Raw genomic sequence first — 21,901 nt, 5'->3', positions numbered from 1 at the left:
ATCAGCTTAGTTAGTCCCCTGGGAACATGGGCAGCCAGTGAGGAGAGCACAACAGAGGGTCTGCTGCAGAACTAGGGGTGAGACTGTGGGATTGGACTTGGAGGAGAGGAGGGAGAGGGGAAGATCTTGAGTTAGCTTACCTATTTCCCTGGCTAGAATTGTAACTTAATATCAGAAGATGCAAATGAGGTCCAGCTTGCATCCTGATTTGATGGGCCTATCCACACTAGCTTATAAACTGTTACAAGCTGGTTTTAATAGATAGTTGCCTAAGTATTCTTTTCAATTGAATGACTATTTTTTAACTTGGTACATTTTTCATTATCCATCTTGACTTTATCAACTAAAATATGCTACTTTCAATGGTTCTGTTCTGCTTAGAAGTGTTGTCTGTAAATTATTTTAATTTATGGTTTCCCCAGAGTTAGTACTATAGTGGAGGGCATTTTGTGTTCTACAGAAATATCTATGTTTATGTAGAGATAACCTTGTACCCAAGAAATTGGCTAGCTTGTCTTGAATGAAATACTCTGAATTACCAGAGATAGAGATGCCATGAGCTACAACCTTGGACTTCTGCCAAGTTTCCCATTGTTTCCCTATTCTTTGGCCATAAAGGGGCTAGAAGTTTTCAACATTCTAATTTCTTGCCCAGAGCACTTATTTCATGCATTAGAAAAATCTGTCTCCATTTGCACATGAATCTAAGTGATTTTTTTCTTTATGGAATCATATGGCTTAAAAATTGCATTTTAAATTAAATTAGAAAAACTTCCCTCTTTCCACCCTTCAGCCCCGACCTTCCCCTGAGGTACCTTCATTTAACCCTTCTCATGTCCTCCCCTGAAATTATTTTTTCTTTGATTATTATTATTACATTTCTATGTGTATATATATGTATATATACACATATATGCACAAATACATTAATATAAGCTATAAAATCTGCTTTTGTTGTGTGTATATGTGGCTTCAGGGCTGACCACTCTGTATTTGATAATCTATAAGAGAACTCATCCCTGAGAGAGGCTAATTATTCTTCTCCCAGCTGTGAATAGTTTCCTATAATTCTTTGTCTAGGGGTGGGTTCCATGAAAATTTCTCCCATACATGTTACCATGACTATTGATATTGCCATTATTCCAGTCTGGTTTATAGAGCTCTATCTAACTGAGACTGTTCTGCTTCTTGATATTCTGACTCTTGAAATCTTTCAGCCCTCTCTTCTGTCATGTTCCCTGAGCCATACATGCTGGAGCTGTGGTGTAGGTGTATCCATTAGGGCAGAGCTTGCTATGATCTGTTGATCTGTGAATTGTATCTAGTTTTAGTTTACTGCATGCATTTGCTATAAAGAGAAGCTTCTTTGATGAGGGCTCTCTTAACAGTAATAAATATAAGAATCAAGTTTATAAAACTCAATGGTCTAACATACTTCACTCTAAACTAATTTTTAAATTTCAATATATGAAATTAAATTTAACTAGGAAAGTTAACAGCACTGATATAGATTATTTATATATGATACATATAATTATCAGTATTAGAAAAATCTCTAGCAATCATAAATATTTTTCTACACTGCACTGATTAACCTAAATTGGCAGCCATGTGGAAGGGGCTCCCATCACTTTATTCACGTAATTTAAAGTTACCAATTACCCACTTCTCTAAGATTTAGACTAAATAGTCATAACTCCTTGCTTGATATGGTGGATCACTAAAACCTCCATCATTCAGAGAGGCTTCACCCAGCACAATTAATTGGAACAGATTCAGAGACCTGTAACATGAATCTTAAAAGGTATTATTAATAAAAACAAACCCAGAGTCAGGTATTGGGGTGAATGCTGGAAGATCAGAGAAGCAGAATAAGCCACAGCTTCCTCACCTCACCAACTTCTCAGTTGATCCCCTTCCCTTAGACTGGAAGCCTCTGAGTCCTTCCTTATCCAGAATGAATCTCAGCTGAACTGTTGCTCAAAGGCCTAAAAGCTTAACCAGCTCTAGTTCCTGGTCCTCACACCTTAAATACCTTTCTGCTTTCTGCCATTACTTCCTGGGATTAAAGGCATGAGTCACCATGCCTGGCTGTTTCCAGTGTTGCTTTGAACTCACAGAGATCCGTCTGAAATACTAGGATCAAAGGTGTGTGTGCCATCATTTTCTGGCCTCTGTATCTAGTGGCTGTTCTGTTCTCTGACCCCAGATACATTTATTGGAGTGCACAATATTTTTAGGGAACACAATATCACCACAGAGACCCACAGCCAAACATTAGGCATATCTGTGGAAGAGGGGGAGGAAGGATTATGAAAGCCAGTGGGACCAAACACACCACAGAAAAATACACAGAGTCAACTGACCTCGACTCATGGGGGTTCATGGAGATTGAACTCCCAACCAGAGAACTTGCATAAGACTGACCTGGGCCCTTTGCGCATGTATTACAGTTGTATGGCTTGGTCTTCTTGTGGGACTCTTGGTAGAGGGAGCAGGGGGATGACTGTTGCCTTATCTTGGGATCCTTTCCTCCAGTTAAGTTGCCTCATCCAGCCTTAATAGGAGAGGAGGTACCTAGTCTTATGGCAACTTGATATCCCATGGCTGACTATATCCATGGAAGGCCTACACTTTTCTGAAGGGAAAGGAGAGGGGAAAGTTGAGGAGAGGGATTAGGAGGAGAGGTAGAGGGGAAACTGTGATCAGGCTGGGAAAAATTAATTACTTGATTAATTAATAAAAAAACTTAAAAATCCCCCACCATTTAATAATTTGCACCCTTTCTGACTCCTTCACAATTTGTCATCTGATTTAAAAGGGAGAATACCAATTGATAGAATTGTTACTTAAATTGTATAACCCTCTTCCTGTCTAAAAGAAAGCATGAAACAAACAAGAAATACAATCTTGCAGAAAATAGACATTAAAAATAAATATGTACCAAAATCTAGATGAATAAATGCCAAAAGAAGTATTACCTCATTTTTATATTTATTTTACTTTTAATTTTATGTCTATTGTGTTGTCTGTGTGTGAGTATATGCACGTAAGTACAGTTGCTCACAGAGTCCAAAATAGACTGCTGGATCCTGTGGAGCTGTAGTTAGAGGTGGTTATGAGCCATCTGATGTGGATGCTGGGAACCAAAATCAGGTCCTCTACATTAGTAGCACACACACTTTTTTGAAAAATTAAAGATAGTTTTATTTTTTCCCCTGTAGAGTGTATTCTGATTACAGTTTTCTCTTCCCCAACTTCTCCCAGATCTGCCCTTTCTTGCTCTCTTTTGTTAGAAGGCATCTAAAAACAAACAAACAAAACCAGGCATCTAAAAACCCAAAAGAAAGAAAGAAAAGGAAATAAAGTAAGTTAAAATAAAATCAAACCAGCCTGAACTGAATAGGACAAGACAAACAGAAAGAAAAGGGCCAAAGAAGGAGTACAAGAAACACATACAGACGCAGACAAACACGCAGAAATCCCATAAAGACATAAAATCAGAAATTATAATACATAAGGAAAATACCCATGGGGTTAAAAAGTAAATGCTCAAAGCATTGTAAAACAAACAAACCCTGCAAAAGTGCATTGAGTTCCTTTTATTGTGCTTCTACTACTGGGCCTAAGGCCTACCCTTAGGTGTGGTTTGTGTAACCCTTGAGACTCTGTTAGGGAAAACTGATATTTCCTCTGCAAGCAGTTATCAATTGGAGATAGCTGCTAAGTTAAGGATGTGGGCCCGTGGCCACTTCTCTCAGTACTGGACCCCTCTGGCTTAGACCTGTGCAGGCCCTGTGCCTGCTGCCATAGTCTCTGTGATCATGTGGAGTACACATTCCAAACTATTGTCCTGTCTCTCCAGGCTGAAGTACTGCTTTATATGTAAAAATAAACTAACTAGCTCTTGTACTTTTTTGATTTATTATACACTTCTGAATTAGAAATATGTTCTTTTGCATATTTATGTATAAGCTGAATAAATGACATTCAAAATCTACTCAGAAACATCATGATTCTTTGAATAAGTAGTTTGATTCTGTTGATTTCCTCTTCCACTGTGTGTGTGTGTGTATATTTCATGCATAGGCAATGTGTAACTTCTATTTTTAAAAATTAAAATAGATTCTTTACCTGGGACTGAAGAAACTCTCATGGAGGAAGGTGAAGATTTTGAGAAAACATCAAAATCAACAGAACTTGTAAGTATAGTATTTGTTTTTGTTAAATTCATAACAGAGAGAGAGAGAGAGAGAGAGAGAGAGAGAGAGAGAGAGAGAGAGAGAGAGAGAGATGGGGGAGAGAAATAACTAAGATAGCATCCACAAAGAACAGCAATAACTATTCTTTTTATAAAGTATACTTTAAATGCATTCACTGTTCTCTATACAGTGGCAGAGTTATTACAGCTGTAGTTGCCCCCTTTACTAAATATATAGCAAAGTTGTGTTAAGTTCTTTGGGCAGTTGTGGGAAACTTTATTGAGGAAGTATTTAATTCCTGTGGAAGATATAACTGAGGCAGTAGTTAGTTCCTGTGAGATTAGGCATTATTAGTGCATAGGCACATTCTAAGAGCTTATGAGTTGCCATGTCAAACTTGGTCAAACTTAATAAATTGAACTATATGCATGCTAGCAGAAATGTAAATGCTTTCTGAATCTTGAAAGCTTACATGTTCCTTAATTCATACTATTATCAGGTGTGAAGTCCTTGTTATTTTTGTTAACTCTTTACCAGGGTGTAATGGGATTCAGTTTCTGACTTTTAGTGAAAATCAAGGTTAAAAGAATAAATACAGGAAAACCAAAAATCTCTATATAAATTCTAAATATAAAAGTCTTTAAATGATTTTGAATTGCTCTAACAGTCAGGCTAATGCAATCATTTATATTTAGACAGTGTTCATATGGTGCTTGCAAATCTCTGTGCATTTGCCTAGGTTCCCATAATGAGGTACCACAGATCAAATGGTTTAAACAATAGAAGTATTTTTCCTCCTGGATCTAGAGGTAGAAGGCTGAGATAAAGTTAATTTCTACTGAAGCCTTGGAGATGTCTGTCTTCTGCCCATACCATCACATTTTCTTCTCATTTTGTTGCTGGTGGATCCTAGTTCCTCCTTTTATCCAGGATGAAGCACCAGAATCACCACTGATACTGGGTGTAAACTACCTTAGTAACTTCGTTTCGGAGAATTAGATCTTTTAGCACCCCATTTACAAACACATTGTAGATGTGGACATTATAACCCATGTCACTGTGGTCAAACAGCATTCAGATTATACAGTATTTTATTCAGTTTGTCATTGTTTCTATTGGACGTCATAAAAAATTAATTCTAAAAATGCTAAAGATATTAGTGCCTCTTTTCTAAAATGTTGCTTTCTCACTGTAGATTTCCTGATCTTTATTAAAATTTTACATTTCTGTGTTTCTTCTTATATATTACTTGTCCCTGTATCTGGATATATAACCTACTTCTTTGTTTATTATCCATATCAGCCCAGATATGGAAAATAAAAGTCCAGAAATTTCTGTTTTTCTACTTCTCTTTTCTTAACTGAGTATCTGCACATCTTTTATATTAATTGCATAACTCTGAAATAATTCCTCAGCAATGAGATAAATATGCTAGAGCCCTAGAAACAGTAAGAGCCATATGAATTTTTTATAGGAGTTGGTCGTTTCTGTCCCTTACCTCTGCATTCCTAGCCATTGTCCCCTCTCTTGTCCTCAGTATAGATACCCATGGGGGAGAAAACATGCCCAGAGAAGCTCAGTCACTAAACTGCTTTCTAGCGACTAGTCCTGGTTCGACGTCAACAGCTTAACACCCGTACTTAAAGTGTTCCTTCTAACTGGTACTCAGATATTTGCAGCTTTTTAGTTCCTTTCTGTTGCTATGCTAAAATACTCTGACCAGAACAACTTAGGGGAGGAAAGGGCTTATTTGGCTTAGGCCTCTAGATCATGGTCCACAACTGAGGGAAATCAGGGCAGGAACTCAGGAAGAATCTTGAAGTAAAACCATGAAGAGATGCTGTTTGCTGGCTTACTGGTCCAAGTTTAGCTAGCTTTCTTATATAGCCCAGGACTGCCTGCCTAGGGAATGATGCCATCCACAGAGGGCTAGGCCCTCTTACATCAACAGCAGTCAAGACAATCACTCACAGGTGTGCCCACAAGCCAGCTGATCTGGGCAATCTGTCAATTGAGATCCCTTTTTCTGGTGACTCTAGGCAATGCCAAGGTAACAGTTTAATCTGAGACGAAATCTATCAGCATGTGCCATCTAAGACAGATTATTCAGCCAACATACAATCTATACTTTCAACCAATTCTTATGGTTATGTAGTTTCAAATATATACCTTGGACATATACCGAATGCATCCTTACTTGCTGAGTCTTCTGTAAACTCTGAGTCACAGTGTAATCAAATTCAGCACTTCAAATAATGTTGCCACATCAGAGGGGACAATGGCACCTGTGTTTGAGACACATAATATTTTCTATTATTAATCAGGATTGCATCAACTTTTCTTTGAAAGGGCATTTTCTCCTACATAAATGTAAGTACACACCTATAATGGCATGATAGTAAGGCTGGGTTGTCATTCAGATTGCAATAACGTCTCAATCATGATTTTCTCAAAGGTTTATATTATCATCTGTGAAATCTAGCTAAGTTTATGTTTCGAAAAGGAGTAGGAACAGTGGCCCATGCCTGTAAATCTACCACTTACCCAGTGGAGGCAGGAGGAACAAAAGTTCAGGATACATTGCAAGTTGGAGGCCAGTCTGGGCTACATGAGATCTGTCTGATCAAAACAAAAAATATTTTTTAATTAGAAAGGATACTATTATATTCTTTTTTCTTTTAATGACCTTATCAAATTAGTCTCTGTCTACAGTGTTTGGCTTACTTTAGAACTTCTAATATCCCAGTGGAAAAAATTAATTAGCTTTGTTTAATTAAATTATTTACAAGTGACTTCATATTAGCTTTTAGAGATTTTACGTTCTTTCCACAATGATCAAACAATGCTTTTCTCATGAAAAATTTTGTTTTCATTCACTCAATAGATTTTTAATTCTTAAAACTTGTTTGATTCTGTTTAACAGCAGCTAAATTGTTTTGGAAATGAGTACAAATTCAAACAATATCTAGGTAAGTTAGTACTATAAACATGACATTTCTAGGTGATAGCTGTTTACAGTTTCAAGAAAACGCAGATTTAAAAAGTTAATTATTTTCAGATGATTACATTTTATATGTAAATTGCCTAAAGTATGCATTTATAGTATTTTTGGACATTATTTTCCATAAACCAAAAAGAGGCTTGTAACTTTTCCCAAATGCTAATAGGGAATTGAAGCAAAATAACTTTTCTTTTTATTATTGTAACAGATATAAAACATATCAAAGCAATTTTCAGTGCTTTTCTACAAAAGTATGAATCCGTCACAAATAGTAAAGTTATTTCTTTCCCACATCCACTGTCTGTGTTCACTAGCCCCTCATTGAGTGGTGCCCATTAATGAATGGACTCACCCTATGAGATATTTTCCCCTCATGGCTGAATCTGTGCTTCCAATACTTCTCGAATATTTTAGTATTGCAAAGACAATGCTTAGATTTAGACTTTTTTAAATTTTTTATGTATTTTTGACCTTTTTCCACCACTCAAAGCAGATCATTTTTCTGAAAAATTTCTCTTCTTTGGCTATGTTCTAGAAAGCTTTTTAGCATACACATAATCCATGCAGATTAAAACTGGATTTGTCAGGTAAATCCCTTTATTAAAAACGGGTGAACAAAAAGAAAAAAGTCTTCAAAAGGAAAATCCGAAGCAGCAGGTATTGACCACTTGGCTTAGCTCCATGAGTGTAATAAACAGCTGCTTTAGATCAACAATTGATGAATATTTACATAAAGGTTTTTCATACTTCACAATTCCTACAGTGCTCTTAATCTTAAGTTTTCTTTATTTTGTTTTCAGGATATTAATTAAAAACCTGGACACAGAGAAAAGATGAAAAGATAATTAGGAGAGACATTTTATCAACTTTTTCCTTTGTATTTTTTTACTTTTTCCTTTCTGAATTTTATTTAGTGACTCGCATAAAACTTTGACTGGTTATCATTTCTTACTGAAAATAGAAGAAAAATTAAGAGAAGGACTTCTGCTGAGGTTTCCTGAAGTGTCCAATAGTAACTAGAAGTTATAATTTTCCTTCGGGAGTATTATTTACTGAGGGAAATATGCAATGGCTAGAGTTAAAGTAGTATTAACAATAGTAAAGATGAGTACAGTACTGTTATTTCATGAAGCATTTCTCATGTGGTGTTAACATTCCTGGACTTCACTTTCAACTTGATAACCATCCTGAGAATTAAGTTGCATTTATGTTTAAATGAGCAAATTGAGGTCTCACAACATTTTAGGATGTATCCTGGGTCAAAAAGGTAGTGCAGAAGGCAACTCAAATTTCTCAATGTGAAAATTCTTTGAAGCCTAAGTCCTTGTTAAATAACTACATGCGCTACAAAACACACACTAACTGGGCAATCCTCATTGGCTAATCTCAAAGGATAGATTGTATCATTAGATTAAACACACAGTGAAAAGCTGGAGTTGAGGGACCGGATTCTAAGAGGTGGCTTTATATGAAAGAAGGGTCAAGTGAGTTTGGGGCTTTCTAGATTAGGTTTGCTTAGGTCTTTTACATTGAAGAGGTCTGAGAGATCAGGGTGTCAGCACACAGGGAAATGCTGATAGTGAGGAGAAAAACAGTACATACCTCATGTTCCCATGGCCACCTTTATCCTGATGTTAAATTATCTGGAATTATCTCAGATTCTGGAATTATCTCAGAAAAAGGCCTACTCCACTCAATTAGATGCCAAGTTTGGTTAGTTCTAAGTCTGTGGGATATGGTGTTTTGTGAATTAGTAAATAAAGTACCTGCTTTATTTGATCCTGTGTTGTAAAGTGGATGGCTTCAGCTTTTGTTCTTGGCTGCTATTTTTTACCTCTACTCAGTACTGAAATTTCGACCTGTCTGAATTCATAAATTCACATTTTTGGTTCATTTTCCAACAATCCCATGCATGTGGACTTTAAACTGCATGGATTTGGTAAGGTCTAAATATAGTAGGTTTTTTTTTTTTTTTTTGATAATTCAAAGGCTTGAAGATAAAGAAGCATTTGTGATGATAGCATCTGTAACACAAACAATTGGCTGATCGCCTCAGAGAGTTTTGACAGCAACAACATTGCTCCTAAATGGGTTCTTTATCCTGGGAAGAATTTGATGAATTGGGTTTTCTTCATTTAAAACTTATTCCTCAAATTCAGTGCCTAGGTCAGCACAAAGTCTCTGCTGTGTTTCTTTTTCCTGTCTGAATGTTAATTAGCAAAATAGAATCTTCTTATAATAAATCCCACATGCTTTGGGGAATTATATTAAAAGAGGAATTCCATTACACACAGTGAACATTGATTGCTAAGACTGGAGGAGATCTGTAATCTGCTGTAATCATGTGGCCTGTATAATTTGCAGGTTGATGACATACCGTTATGTCTATTCTCCAGTTGCTTGGCTATTATTTTCAGGCCATGTAGTATGTGTTCACTGCTACTTGTGAGATTCATTCTTCTATTTCTACCCACCTCCCAGATCCTTATTCCTTCTCTTGTAAGTCATACATGTATACATTTGAACAATTAAAAAGAAAAGGTGATATCTTGAAAGTGACATTACAGCTCATAGACCATTAAACTACCTAATCATGGATTTTTCCCTCTCTGCTTTCTCCCTTGTTTCTTACTAATGTGGTTTTTGTTCATCCCCAACAAATCTACCCCATAAAAATTCTCTCTGCTTCATCTTATCTACAAGCTGATATTTTGAAACATCTTGCAAATTCTTTTCCACACTGAAGTATACTACTATGCTAAGTAAATGGTTTTACATATTTTATAGAGTATATAATTCCATGTAAATTGATGTAAAGTTTGAATAGCTTGGTGAACAAGTTGTTGCATTAGATCGTGTGTGTGGAAAACAGATAATCAGCATTTATGAACTTAAATCTAGGCATATCTTATCTGACTTATACTTTTGCAAAATAAAAAATAAAAGGAATCATGTTCATTACCATCTCACCAGGTAAAAGTCTTAAATTATGATGTATTTTGTGCCATGAAACAATGTGTTGACAAATTGCTGCCAGGTGATTGTAGCAATGAATTTTCTCTAAAGAACAGTGATGAACACCTGTTTCGTTCAGCTCTCAAGGTTGTTATCATTTCTTTCCTTTTCTGTGTAGAATTTTACTAAGTTTTTAATGACTTACAGATCCAGGATGCCAGTAAAGCTGCTAGAGATGGGGTCCTACAGCAGGCAAGTTTATCTGACCAAGTTTTGGGATCTGGTGGTATTTTTCCTTTAGTCATTTCAGGGATGTTGATTTCTAAAACAGTAGGGATGGAAATATTGGACTGAACCTATGCAAATACTATCTTTTAAAACGTCTAAGAGTTTTGAAAAATGTAACTTCTAAATGTCATATTCACATAGGAAAAAATGGACTAATGGGTGAAGTATGGTATAATAAATGTTTAAACATTAATTGCAGCTTTGGAAAGTAATTCAGTGTTTCTACATCCTTTTATTGCATATCAGTCAAAGTATGACATTACTTACTGAAATTAGTTAAATTTTGCCCTTGTGTCTTAAGGGAATGTGGCAGGAGAATGTGCACAGTGTAAAAAAATAAAATTGATCTTCCTGGGTGGATGATACCCAAGAAGATATGGGACATCATGCTCTGCTTGTCCAGGGATCCTATCATGGGCCATTGATTTTTGCAAAGGTGATAAGCAAAGGGGGAAATAGTTTTTGACATTTTCAATATTTTGAAGTCATTTTTGGCTCCTACAAATTTTACTGGATTTGTATATAACTGGACTGAACAGGAAGGAAAGTGATATGGATGATGTTTGTGTTGAGAAATAAAGCCCAGTGTCTTTGATTATAACTTGTACCAGTGTGCTCCATGAAGCATATTACTATTGACTCCTTTAATAGAGGGGGAAAAGCATTATGTTCCTGATAACAGGATTTCCTTTACATTCTTGTCTTTTTTTTCTAAGAAAACTACATTGATCCTCTAAAACAGCAGATACAGAGTGCTTTTCTACAGAAACTTACACATTTGTAGACTTCATCTTCCAACTACATTCATTTAGACCAAACCTTTTTTTCTTATTATGTAAGATTCTCACACACATAACTGGAGTCTCAGAAATGTGCTTATTCAAATAAACTGAAAAAATATCCTTTCTATATACTGATCTTTTATTATTTGTATAGGTTTTTAAAGTTACTGAGTTTTTAAAAAATTCTCATGAATGAGTGTTTTGCTTGCATGTATATTAGTACACCAACTATGTTACCAGTGCCCTTAGAGACCAGAAGAAGCATTAGAGTTACAGACAGTCGTGAGCTTGCCATGTACCGTGAGTTGCTGTAAACTGAACCCAGGTCCTCTGGGAGAGCAACTCAAGGCTGTAATCCCTGAGCCTTCTCTCCAGCCTCTTATTTTCTTCATTTAAAATAGAATGATAAGCATATTCTCACAGAATTTTATACAGCTAGTTGTAAAGTTTGCATATTAGTGTAGCCTGGTATTATAGTGTGTTAATGTCTTCTTATTGTTCATGTTGGAAAGTGTAAGACTTAAACTTTAGTGTGAAACAAGAAGATAATATTGTCATACTTGAACAAATGTCAAGTTTTTAGGTTGAATATTCCCATCAGGTTGCCCCAGGCTATCAGTGTGATCAGCAGCTACGATCAGGACCTGAGGATGTTACTAGGAACACAGCTTACCAACCCTGTGTGTAATTATTTATATCTCACTTCCCGGCAAATAGCTAATTCTAAGTCCCTTGGTGTGTTACACAAATATTAATTTTCTCTATTTGTTTTGATGTGAAAAGAGCTGCATATGCTGAGTTAGTTTGCTTGGGATTTTACTCATGGGGAAATTCTTTAGAGGAAACTCTGCATATAAATTTTAGATAGTCTCTGAAAGCTTCATGCAGGCTAAATACTTTAAAAGGTCAAAGCCTGTGGTACTTTAAAATTCTTCATCTGTTCAATTAAAAGCCCATTTGGCTTGTTTGCTAAGCATCAGGATTGCTTATCAGGACTAAGCATTCTTATATCATATATAAGTGAAAATAAAAATGAAATTGTTTTGTTCTGTCTATAACTATAAAATGTAATGCTTTAAATTTTTAGTTGGGTTTCTTAATTAACTACATTTTTTTGATTACTAATGCATATTTAAAAAATAATCTTTATATTTATTTGTGTATTTAATGTGTTTGTGTGTGTGTGTGTGTGTGTGTGTGTGTGTGCATGCTATGGAGCTTGTGTGATGGTCAATGGATAACCTGTGTGATTTGTTTTTTTTCTTTCTACCATGTCAGTTTCTGGGATTGAACTCATGCTGGCATGTTTGATGACAAGCACCATAACCCACTGAAGCCTTTGGCTGATCCTTATCAAAAACATATTTATTATTACTGTGTTTGTGTATGATATATGTAGTGGGCACATGTGCCTTAGCAGGCATGTGGAGCTCAGAGAATAATTTTGTGGCATTAACTCTTTCCTTTCTCCTTTATGGGAATTTAAACTAGGTCCTGAGGCTTGCAAGGTCACCAGGCTGACCATATTAATCAATATTTTTATGTGTGTTTATTAGATTGTGGATTTTCAATACTTTTGTTTTGTTTCACTGGTTCTTTTTTGGGAACCCCCCCCCCCAGTGACTTTGCCATCACTCATTATATTACAATAATAATGGCTCCAGTTCACATTTGTTGCAAGTATTTCAAAAAACATTTCATTTGGTACTTAAAATTATAAAAGTTTAATTATACAGAAGCCATATTTCTCTCTCTCTTTTTTTACTTACTTTCCTTTCCAATATTAGATAAACACGAGCCTTGTAGTTCTTTGCAGTTTTCTTCTGAATTCCTCAATCAAACTTGAGTTCTTTCTAGGGTATTGTCAGGCAAGAAACTAGTCATGTTTCCAAATAAAATTTGTTTGTGTTACTCTGTTTAACTCAGCCCAGCTGTCCCATGCCCCAATGCTCCCCAGCAACAACATGGGTTGGAAACACGAGCTTTCAACACATGTTTTTTGGAAACTTCTATTGACCAAGTTATTACCATATTCCTTTCTTATTAACTTGAGATTTTCTTTACATTTTAATATACTCTAGAGAATAATGGCACAACATTTACTGGATTTTTAATTTTTTTTAATAAAATCACCCCTTTTTTACCAATGATATTCTTTTTTTTAATGTTTTTTGAGCTGGGGATCGAACCCAGGGCCTTGCACTTGCTAGGCGAGCGCTCTACCACTGAGCTAAATCCCCAACCCCTACCAATGATATTCTGATACAATTTATGAATGAAGAACTGGAATTGTGTGGCATGTGATGATTTGTCTTGATTTCCTCAGTTCATAACTAGTAAAGCTAGATTGGAATGTCACCCCAAAGATGATCCAAGTCTGGAACCTGTTATTGTATCCACTCTATCAACTTACCAGTGAAGATCTTACATCTTCAGTTTTGTGATGTTCATGCCTTGGTCATTTCAGCTTTCCATGTTTAATATAAAGGAGAAAGAATTACATTTTAATTTTATTTTGCAAAGTCAAATAATTAAGCCATCATATAGTAACCCATTGCTCTGCTCAGCCTTGTAACATGTTTCTTATATATAGTTTTTTTAAATATAAGTTCATCCCTGTTTGATGTTTGTGTGTGTGTGTGTGTGTGTGTGTGTGTTCTCATTATTTTGCCCAAGCTGGCCTCAAACATGTAAAATTCATGCCGCTGCCTCTCAAATTAAACTGTGTACCACCATGCCAGGTAAATTTGAATATTTTCATCTTTCTAGAGAAGCTTGGTGAGTTTTTTTGCCACCACAGTGGGATGTATTAATCAGTTTTGGATTTGATTTGGTTAGACTATTAAAAAGTATTTTTCTGGTGATTTTTTGTATCTTTTCCCCTATAAAGCTAAATAGGATTCACAAAAAAAAATCTCCTGAATTAGAGGTGGGATCAAAACCTTAGCTTCCAGTTATTTTGGCCAGTTTTTTGGGAAGTCTTGATCCAGAAATAACAAAACCTTTTTAGGCAAAAAGGAAGCTGGATAATTTGTAAGCAAATATGTTTCCATGATGTCACAACTCAAAAAAAAAAAAAATACCATGTTTCCTAAGAATTTTGAAACGGATGTCTGTGTTTACTTAAATCTGAATTTCTGGAAATTCCTCATTTCCTCTTGGATTCCACTCATGTTTTAAAAATGTTTATTAGGAAAGTATTTACATTTCGATAGTGAGGCATCTCTGGAAAGAAAATTTCTGGAAAGATGACTTTATCAGTGATGGAAATATAAAATGTTTCCCGCCTGAAAGGATGAGTGTCGAATGATGTCACGAAATGTGGAGGTCACAACGTTGAGAAGTAATCATGTAGAATTCATCTTTCACAAATAAGAGACAAACATATCCCAGCTAGACAATCGGCAGCTAAGGGAATTTGGTGAGAGGACAGGTATGCCGACTGGGAAGCACACAGTGTTAGGCACCCCAGGAACAAGGCTGCCTTCCACTGGGCAGAACCCCATCAGGCTGAGTCTCTATCAGCAGAGGGGAAATCAAGAATGCTTCTGGTGACTCTATGTATATGTTACAGTTTCCATTCCCATTGTAGTTTTCCAGTCTGAACTTCATTCTCTTTCTTGTGCTTTCCTCTGGGGAAGGACTTGTCCCTTCCCGTGGCTTCTTCCTGTCTAATAGCACCATTATATCCTCAAATAGGGACCATGCTAGATCTTTCTCCTTAAGACATCTATCTCTTCATATCCCATTGGAATCTATTCTTCCACACAACTGTCCATCCTAGGAATCTCTAGGCTAGGGAGAAGCCACAAACCCTTTCACGGGGTCAGGCCTTCTAGCCAAAGACTCACTACTGTAAATATTGAGAGAGAGAGAGAGAGAGAGAGGAGAGAGAGAGATAAAAAATAGCTTAGGTCACTATGCTACTTCAAGAACTTTACTTATCAGAGCTCATTTAAAAATTTTCTTTTTCTTTTTCTTTTCTTTTTTCTTTTTTTTTTTTTTTGAGCTGAGGATCGAACCCAGGGCCTTACCCTTGCTAGGCAAGCACTCTACCACTGAGCTAAATCCTCATTTTCAATCCTGGGCTGGAGAGATGGCTCACTGGTTAAGAGCACTGGCTGCTCTTCCAGAGGTCTTGAGTTCAATTCCCAGCAGCCGCATGGTGGCTCACAGCCATCTGTAATGAGATCTGCAAGCAGAACACTGTATACACAATAAATAAATCTTAAAAGTGAATAAAAATTTTCAATCCTCTGGGAATATTATTTTTCTTTTGCATTATATGTTATCTCTCATCAACATATTTGTAGGATTATATTAAATAGAAAAATAAATACCTGAGAATGAATGCTTGCTGCATTACTTCCTTCTGTTTGTTTCTGTTACTTTTAAGTGGTGTAAGACTAGAGAAAAGACCAATGGACATCAGTCAACTAAGAAGATGTTGTGCAGGTAACCATAGCTGTTGTGAGTTCCTGTGTGGAGCAGGTGTGTCAACTCCAGAGACCAGCACTTCACGGTCCTCCCTCTGGCTCTCACAGTCTTCACAGCAGCTCCTCTGGAGAAGCTCTGAGCCTTGGTGGGGAGGTGTTGACCCCTCCATGGCCGAGCACTATTTTTAGCTTGTTCTCAGTCAGCACTTTGAACAGCTCAGAGCTCTTGTATTGACCATTCTCCACTGCAATGAGCAGCTTACCTGACCAAGCTTGAGGGCAGCACACGTCTGTGGGTACACATGTAAATATTCAGAAGGCTCGTTGATAGCATGACCAGTAACCAAAACAATATCAATAGACTTTCCACTTGGACCTATGATCACCCAGCCGTTGGTTTTGACCATGTTTATAACATTATGCATAAATTCCCTCGTGTGGAGAAGTCTAGAACCTGTTTTTAGAGGCCAGGAGTATGTACTTGTGCATGGACAAACTTTTATTCCTCTGTTCCCTGTCATCGAGAGCAGTTCCAGGGTAGTCATCTGTGTCTATGATTTGTTTTAAAAGGAAAGATTATTCTTATTATGATAAATCCATATAAGTAATTTAATGGGCAATAGGGTTTTATTAAGATATAAATTGAGGAGATACACTCACAAATACAGAACGGAGTAGACAGCAGAAGTTGTCCTCTGATGTGACTAGAGTGAATCCTCCCAGGCAGGAGCAGGGAGAATGGTCAAGTGACCTTTCTCCCTCTCCTTTTAAGAGGTTACCTACAATGGCACGAAGCACCACCTCTTTCAGGCCCTATAGCCCAAGGTCATGGGCAGGGCAAATACCACTACATATTCTTCTGTATAAAAAATTTAAACTCCCTACAATTCAAACTATCCAGAAATTTGGTATTTATTTTTTATACAGCATTATTAAAATGTACGACTTTCTCATCATTTTGAATTTTAAGACTATTTTTCTACTTTATTACGCATTCTTACAGCTTAATGCCTTAAATAACTAGAAAACATTATTCTCTTCAGAGAAATTCATCTTGGAAATTTTGAATGCCTTTTAAAACCCTGAAAATTATGTTTGCTTTGGCCAAGTAAGAATTAAGCATGTCCAAGCACATTGACCAAAAGGTCATTAAACTTTTGCAAGACTGATTAAGATTAGACAGAATAGACCAGTTATAATTTCTTACATTTTAGATAATCTGCAAATGTATCTAATGAATTCAGTTCCTGAAAATTTAATTAAACATTTGACTATCTTTTAATAGCTTCTCAACTTAAAAAGAGGAAAACAACCTAAGTTTAACATATTAAAAATCAAGATTAATTAATAGAAACCTTTAAAAGCTGTCTCCTACTCGTGGATAGACTCTAGTTAGTACTGTTACTTTTATTTTTAAGGAATAATAATTTTAAACTAAATTCTATCTAAATTTTAGATTTGTAAAAGATAACTTTCTGCTGTGTGTGTGTGTGTGTGTGTGTGTGTGTGTGTGTGTGTGTGTGTGTGTGTGTGTGTGTGTGTGTGTGTGTGTGTGTGTGTGTAAAATCACTGAAGAATTCTGACCTGGGAGATGTATTAACAGAATGGAATTGGTTCAAACTCTCATTCAACAATGCACAGCAACACCATAGATAACCCCCTGACCCCACTCCTGACTAAATTCCTACTAGACAACAGGGGACAATGCTCTCCATTTCTTGGACCAGTGACTTCTTCATACACATGCTGATCTAAGGGGAAAACAGAAATCTTTGCTAGGGCATCCTTGTCTATTGGAAGTTCAAGCACAATATGTTAATTTATCTGTGGATAGTAAGACTTTGCTCATCCATAAAGTACAGATGTCAAATAAACAGCTGAGTTCTGATGTCTCTTCACAGTAAGTCAAACAGACTGGTAAACTTTGGCTTCCCACAGTTCTGAGGCCAGGTCTCAAAAGTCAATAACACATTTTATGTGCATTTAGTTTATTAGATGCTCTCATACTAGTTCAAGGAACACATAAATGTTGTTGTTTCCACTTAAATATGTTGGGGGAAAGCCCTGAAAGGGCATCACCTCCAGTCTCAGAGCTTTGCATATCTCTAGGCTTGTTCTGAATTTAGCAAATAGATGGCAGTGTAGATTGCAGAAAAAGCAACTGGGTTGTGTTAATCCTGATTGATGTCAGTCCAGAGATTTCTGTAGTGTGATTATCAACATTAGAATATTTTAACCAACAATCTTACGAAGTATATAATAGATTTTTGTACTACAATGAGTCATATTGATCTCAAGATATTCAGCACCTATCCAGCACTTAGCACAGTGCAGGTTTGTGCTGGAGACACTGAAGATGGGTTTGGTGGGCTGAACTGAAGGAGGGGAAATCACTATGAGATTCTTCTGACTTCCTGCTGTTCTTTAGACATTTTCCCCAAGTCTCTTTGTTCTAAAAGGAATAGAACTGTGTACTTCAAAAGTTGCATGACAGACCTTTTAACTTTACTCATAGTATCAGCTCTGGTCTATTGGGCACATCACAGATTGCTAGAATTTGTTATAGGCCAGGGAATATAGCATGATGTGGATCTGTATAATTTCCACTATGTGTTTGTTTATTTTTTCAGTATTTGGAATGGAATCCATGCTCTTGGAGATGCTACCAAGTTCTTTGCTACTGTATCAGATGACCCACATATTTTTGTTAGGAGACAAGGTCTCTTCTTAAGTTGCCCAGGCTAGCCTCAAACTCAGAACCTTCCCACTTTAACCTCCCAAGTAGCTAGAAGGCTAGTAGTAGTGCATGATCATCCCTATCCTTGAAGTTTTGATCTTTTCATAATGTTTTCTTTATAACTACATAGAAAAGTTTCAACTATAATGAATACTTGAGCACCATAAGGCATATTGCCACTGTGGCTGTCAATGTTAGTTTAAACATTAGACTTCACTTAACTTGAATTATATTGGAAAGCTCTAGGTCCCAGAACTTACAAGGCACATCAAAAGTGGGCTTCTAGAACAAAGGTGGAAAACAATATTCTAAATCAAACTTGAACAGCTCTCCTGTGGCAGAATGCACATAGAACTATCATATTTTCCTGGGCATGATAGTGTACAGTTTTAATGTTAGCACTCAGGAGGCAGAAGGCAGATCTCTGTGAGTTGGAAGGTATCCTGCTCTGCATATAGTGTCTTCCAGGCCAACCAGGACTACACAGAGTGACCTTACCTCAAAAGCAAACAAACAACGGCAACAACAAAAAAATCTTACTTTGAACTTACTTGAGGTAAAATATAATTTTCAGTATCTTCAACCTTTTTACCTGTTGCTCCTCCATTTCTGTCCATAATAAAAAAATATTCTTCCAGACATTTCTTACACATCATTTCATATTAATACTCATTATTATTATAATTCTCATTGAGAAATACTCATTCTCATAACTGTTATAAGAGACAGTATTCCACTTCTGCTGAACATTTGTATAACTTCTTTTTTTTAACCTTTTTTTAAATTATATTTGTGTTTTAATTTTACACATCAGCCATAGGTTCCCCTGTCCTCCCCTCTCCTGCCCCCACCTTCTCCTACTCCACTCCCCTCCATTCCCATCTCCTCCAGGGCCAAGACTCCCCTGGGGATTCATTTAAACCTGATGGATTCAGTACAGGCAGGTCTAGTCCCCTCTTTCCAGGCTGAGCAAAGTGTCCCTATGTAAGCCCAAGGTTCCAAACAGCCAGCTCATGCACTAAGGACAGGTCCTGGTCCCATAACCTGGATGCCTCCCAAACTCACAATTCCAGGGAGGCTACCTAGAAAATGGGACCCTAGGAAAGACACAGGGATCGCCCAATGACAGAGAAATGGATGAGATCTACATGAACATCCTGGACGACAGTGGGAGTAATGAAGGGCTAGGTTTGGGGGAAAGAAAGCTTAGGGGAGCAGGAGGTCCCAGCTGGATCAAGAACAGAAAGGGAGAACAAGGAATAACAGACCATGATAAATAAAGACCACATGAGAACAGGAATAGGCAGAGTGCTGGAGAGGTCCCCAGAAATCCACAATGATACATCCTCTGTAGACTGCTGGCAATGGTCGAGAGAAAGCCTGATCTGACCTAGTCTGGTGATCAGATGGCCAAACACCCTAACGGTCGTGCTGGAACTCTCATCCAATAACTGATGGAAGTGGATGCAGAGATCCTCAGCCAGGCCCCAGGTGGAGCTCCAGGAGTCTGATTGTCGAGAAAGAGGAGGGACTGAAAGAGCGTGAATTGTTGAGACCAAGATTGGAGAGGCACAGGGACAAATAGCCAAACGAATGGACGCATATGAATTATGTACAACTTCTTGATGGCTCATTTTCAACTCTAAATATAAAAGCTTTTGACACTTATATTATCTAATAAAATTGTACTTTAGTACCTGTCTTAGTGTGTAGTTTTCACCAAGTGATTTACAATGCTTTGATTGATAAGAAAGTTTAAAGTCAAGGGACTGAAAATCTGGTGAAAGCTTTGAGGGAAGAAGAGTGTTTATGAGCGTGGTGTGTGTGTGTGTGTGTGTGTGTGTGTGTGTGTGTGTGTGTGTGTATGTGTGTGTGTAGAGGGATAGGGAGAGAAATTGAATTTGCTTTTGCATGTAGTTTTTAAAATGAGAAACCAACTCACTTGATACTGAACCCACTCTTGTGGTACTGACCTTAATTCATTTAGAAGAGCACAATTCCCTCACTGGGCTTCTGAATTGTTCTGGGGATTAAGTTCATATTTGCCTATTGGAAAAAATCATAGCCACAGCACCACTCCCATTCCATAGTCATAGAAAACTACGACACACTGTAACCAGTCCACCCAACATGCCACTTTCAAACATTTCTTTATAGTCGACTTTTCAGTAGCCATCACTCACATTTACTTTATGTGAGCATCCCTTGGACCTTACCAAAACCTGCCCGGGTGTTGTGCCTCCGGACTTGAAATCCTGTGTTCAGGTTCATCCACCTTACATCCTTAGCCCAGTGTTGCTCTTCTTCGACTTCCCCAAGGACTGCAGACCGTAAGTCATTTCCCCCCTTTCCCAGACATGACCTCAGTTGCTCATCTCATAGATAACTACCTGTTTACACTTCCATTGCTGCTAGTTCCCACAGCCTTCTCTCCCCTACCAACTATCCAGGCCTGATATTAGCCTCCTATTTGTCCAAATACTAAGCTAGCAGGCAAGTACAACCAAACCAAACTTGATCTTCTCATGGTTGGTGTACACTAATATCCTGTAAGTGTACACTCATTAGTGGAAACAGCCCTCTCACACCCTGCCATTCAATCTCTGGAGAGTTTGAGTTGCCCTGTCCCAAGAGTGCTCTAACAATCCTTTCTTGCCATTTCTAACACTTCTCATTCTCCTGCCATATTATGAATGTTTCCATTGCCACTTTGCTCCCAGCAACATCTTCTCAATAGGAAACAAATGCATGAGTAATTTCATATTCCACCTTTAGCGACATTAGCACCTTACCCTTACTCGAGTTTGGCCTTACACTGTAATCTTGGAAATGAGAGGCTCAGCTTCAGCTTTGTTAGGAAGGCATCCCCACAAGTTATATTTTGGAATTTAATCACTGTGGTGACAGTATTCAGAGGTAGAAAATTTCTATTCTCTCCTTCCTCACTCTTTCTGAGTGATGCCATTCACAGTTACAACTTCTACTAAGTAAAACTCTATCTCCTCAATATATCTCCTTCAGCTTCATGTTTATATGCACAAAACCAAAATAATACAAACCAAATCAAAACACTACAACTGATCATGAAGAAGAACACAAGGGGGGCCATCTACTGGCTGGCCTGTGGCCACTCTGGTCTTTGTGAATAAAAGTTCCCGGAAAGAAATTGTACCTTTGACTGAATTCTCTGCAAGGCTGATTAAATTTATTATATTTGCAATGACTGTGGAGAAGTTGGGACTGTTGCAGGTCCAGGGCCTAATAGCAATTAATTTTGAGCTATCTTTAGCCCCCAAAATATCCATTTGTTGCTCACATCTGTGTAAGACCCAAATCCTATGACTAACAGATAAAACTTTAGAATGTATTAACCTAATATAAACCTGTTATCTACCAACCAAGAGGCTAGAAATACATGAGACAGCATCTGGAGTCTACAGCAGAGGCTTCTTCAGTTTGCTGTAACTAACCTACTCAATATTTCCACCTATGTGTTTGAA

At 37.2% G+C, this 21,901-nt stretch overlaps 1 protein-coding gene across 5 annotated transcripts in view; it reads left to right on the top strand.

Annotated features, from left to right (window-relative positions):
• The window catches only part of C2H8orf34 (chromosome 2 C8orf34 homolog), a 401,050-nt gene that overhangs the window by 311,263 nt on the left and 67,886 nt on the right, over positions 1-21,901 (top strand). For all 5 annotated transcript variants that reach the window (XR_004944281.1, XR_004944280.1, XR_004944279.1 and 2 more), the window contains one exon: positions 4,126-4,202. Coding sequence is in view for 1 of the 5 variants with exons in the window: in XM_036179890.1 (XP_036035783.1) it covers positions 4,126-4,202 (77 nt within the window). In the remaining 4 variants the exon portion in view is untranslated. The remainder of the gene's footprint in view (positions 1-4,125; positions 4,203-21,901) is intronic.

This window comes from Onychomys torridus, chromosome 2, assembly GCF_903995425.1.
Source record: "Onychomys torridus chromosome 2, mOncTor1.1, whole genome shotgun sequence".
NCBI lineage: Eukaryota > Metazoa > Chordata > Mammalia > Rodentia > Cricetidae > Onychomys > Onychomys torridus.
The sequence above is the reverse complement of the archived record's forward strand: the minus strand, read 5'-3'. Positions and strand labels throughout refer to the sequence as shown.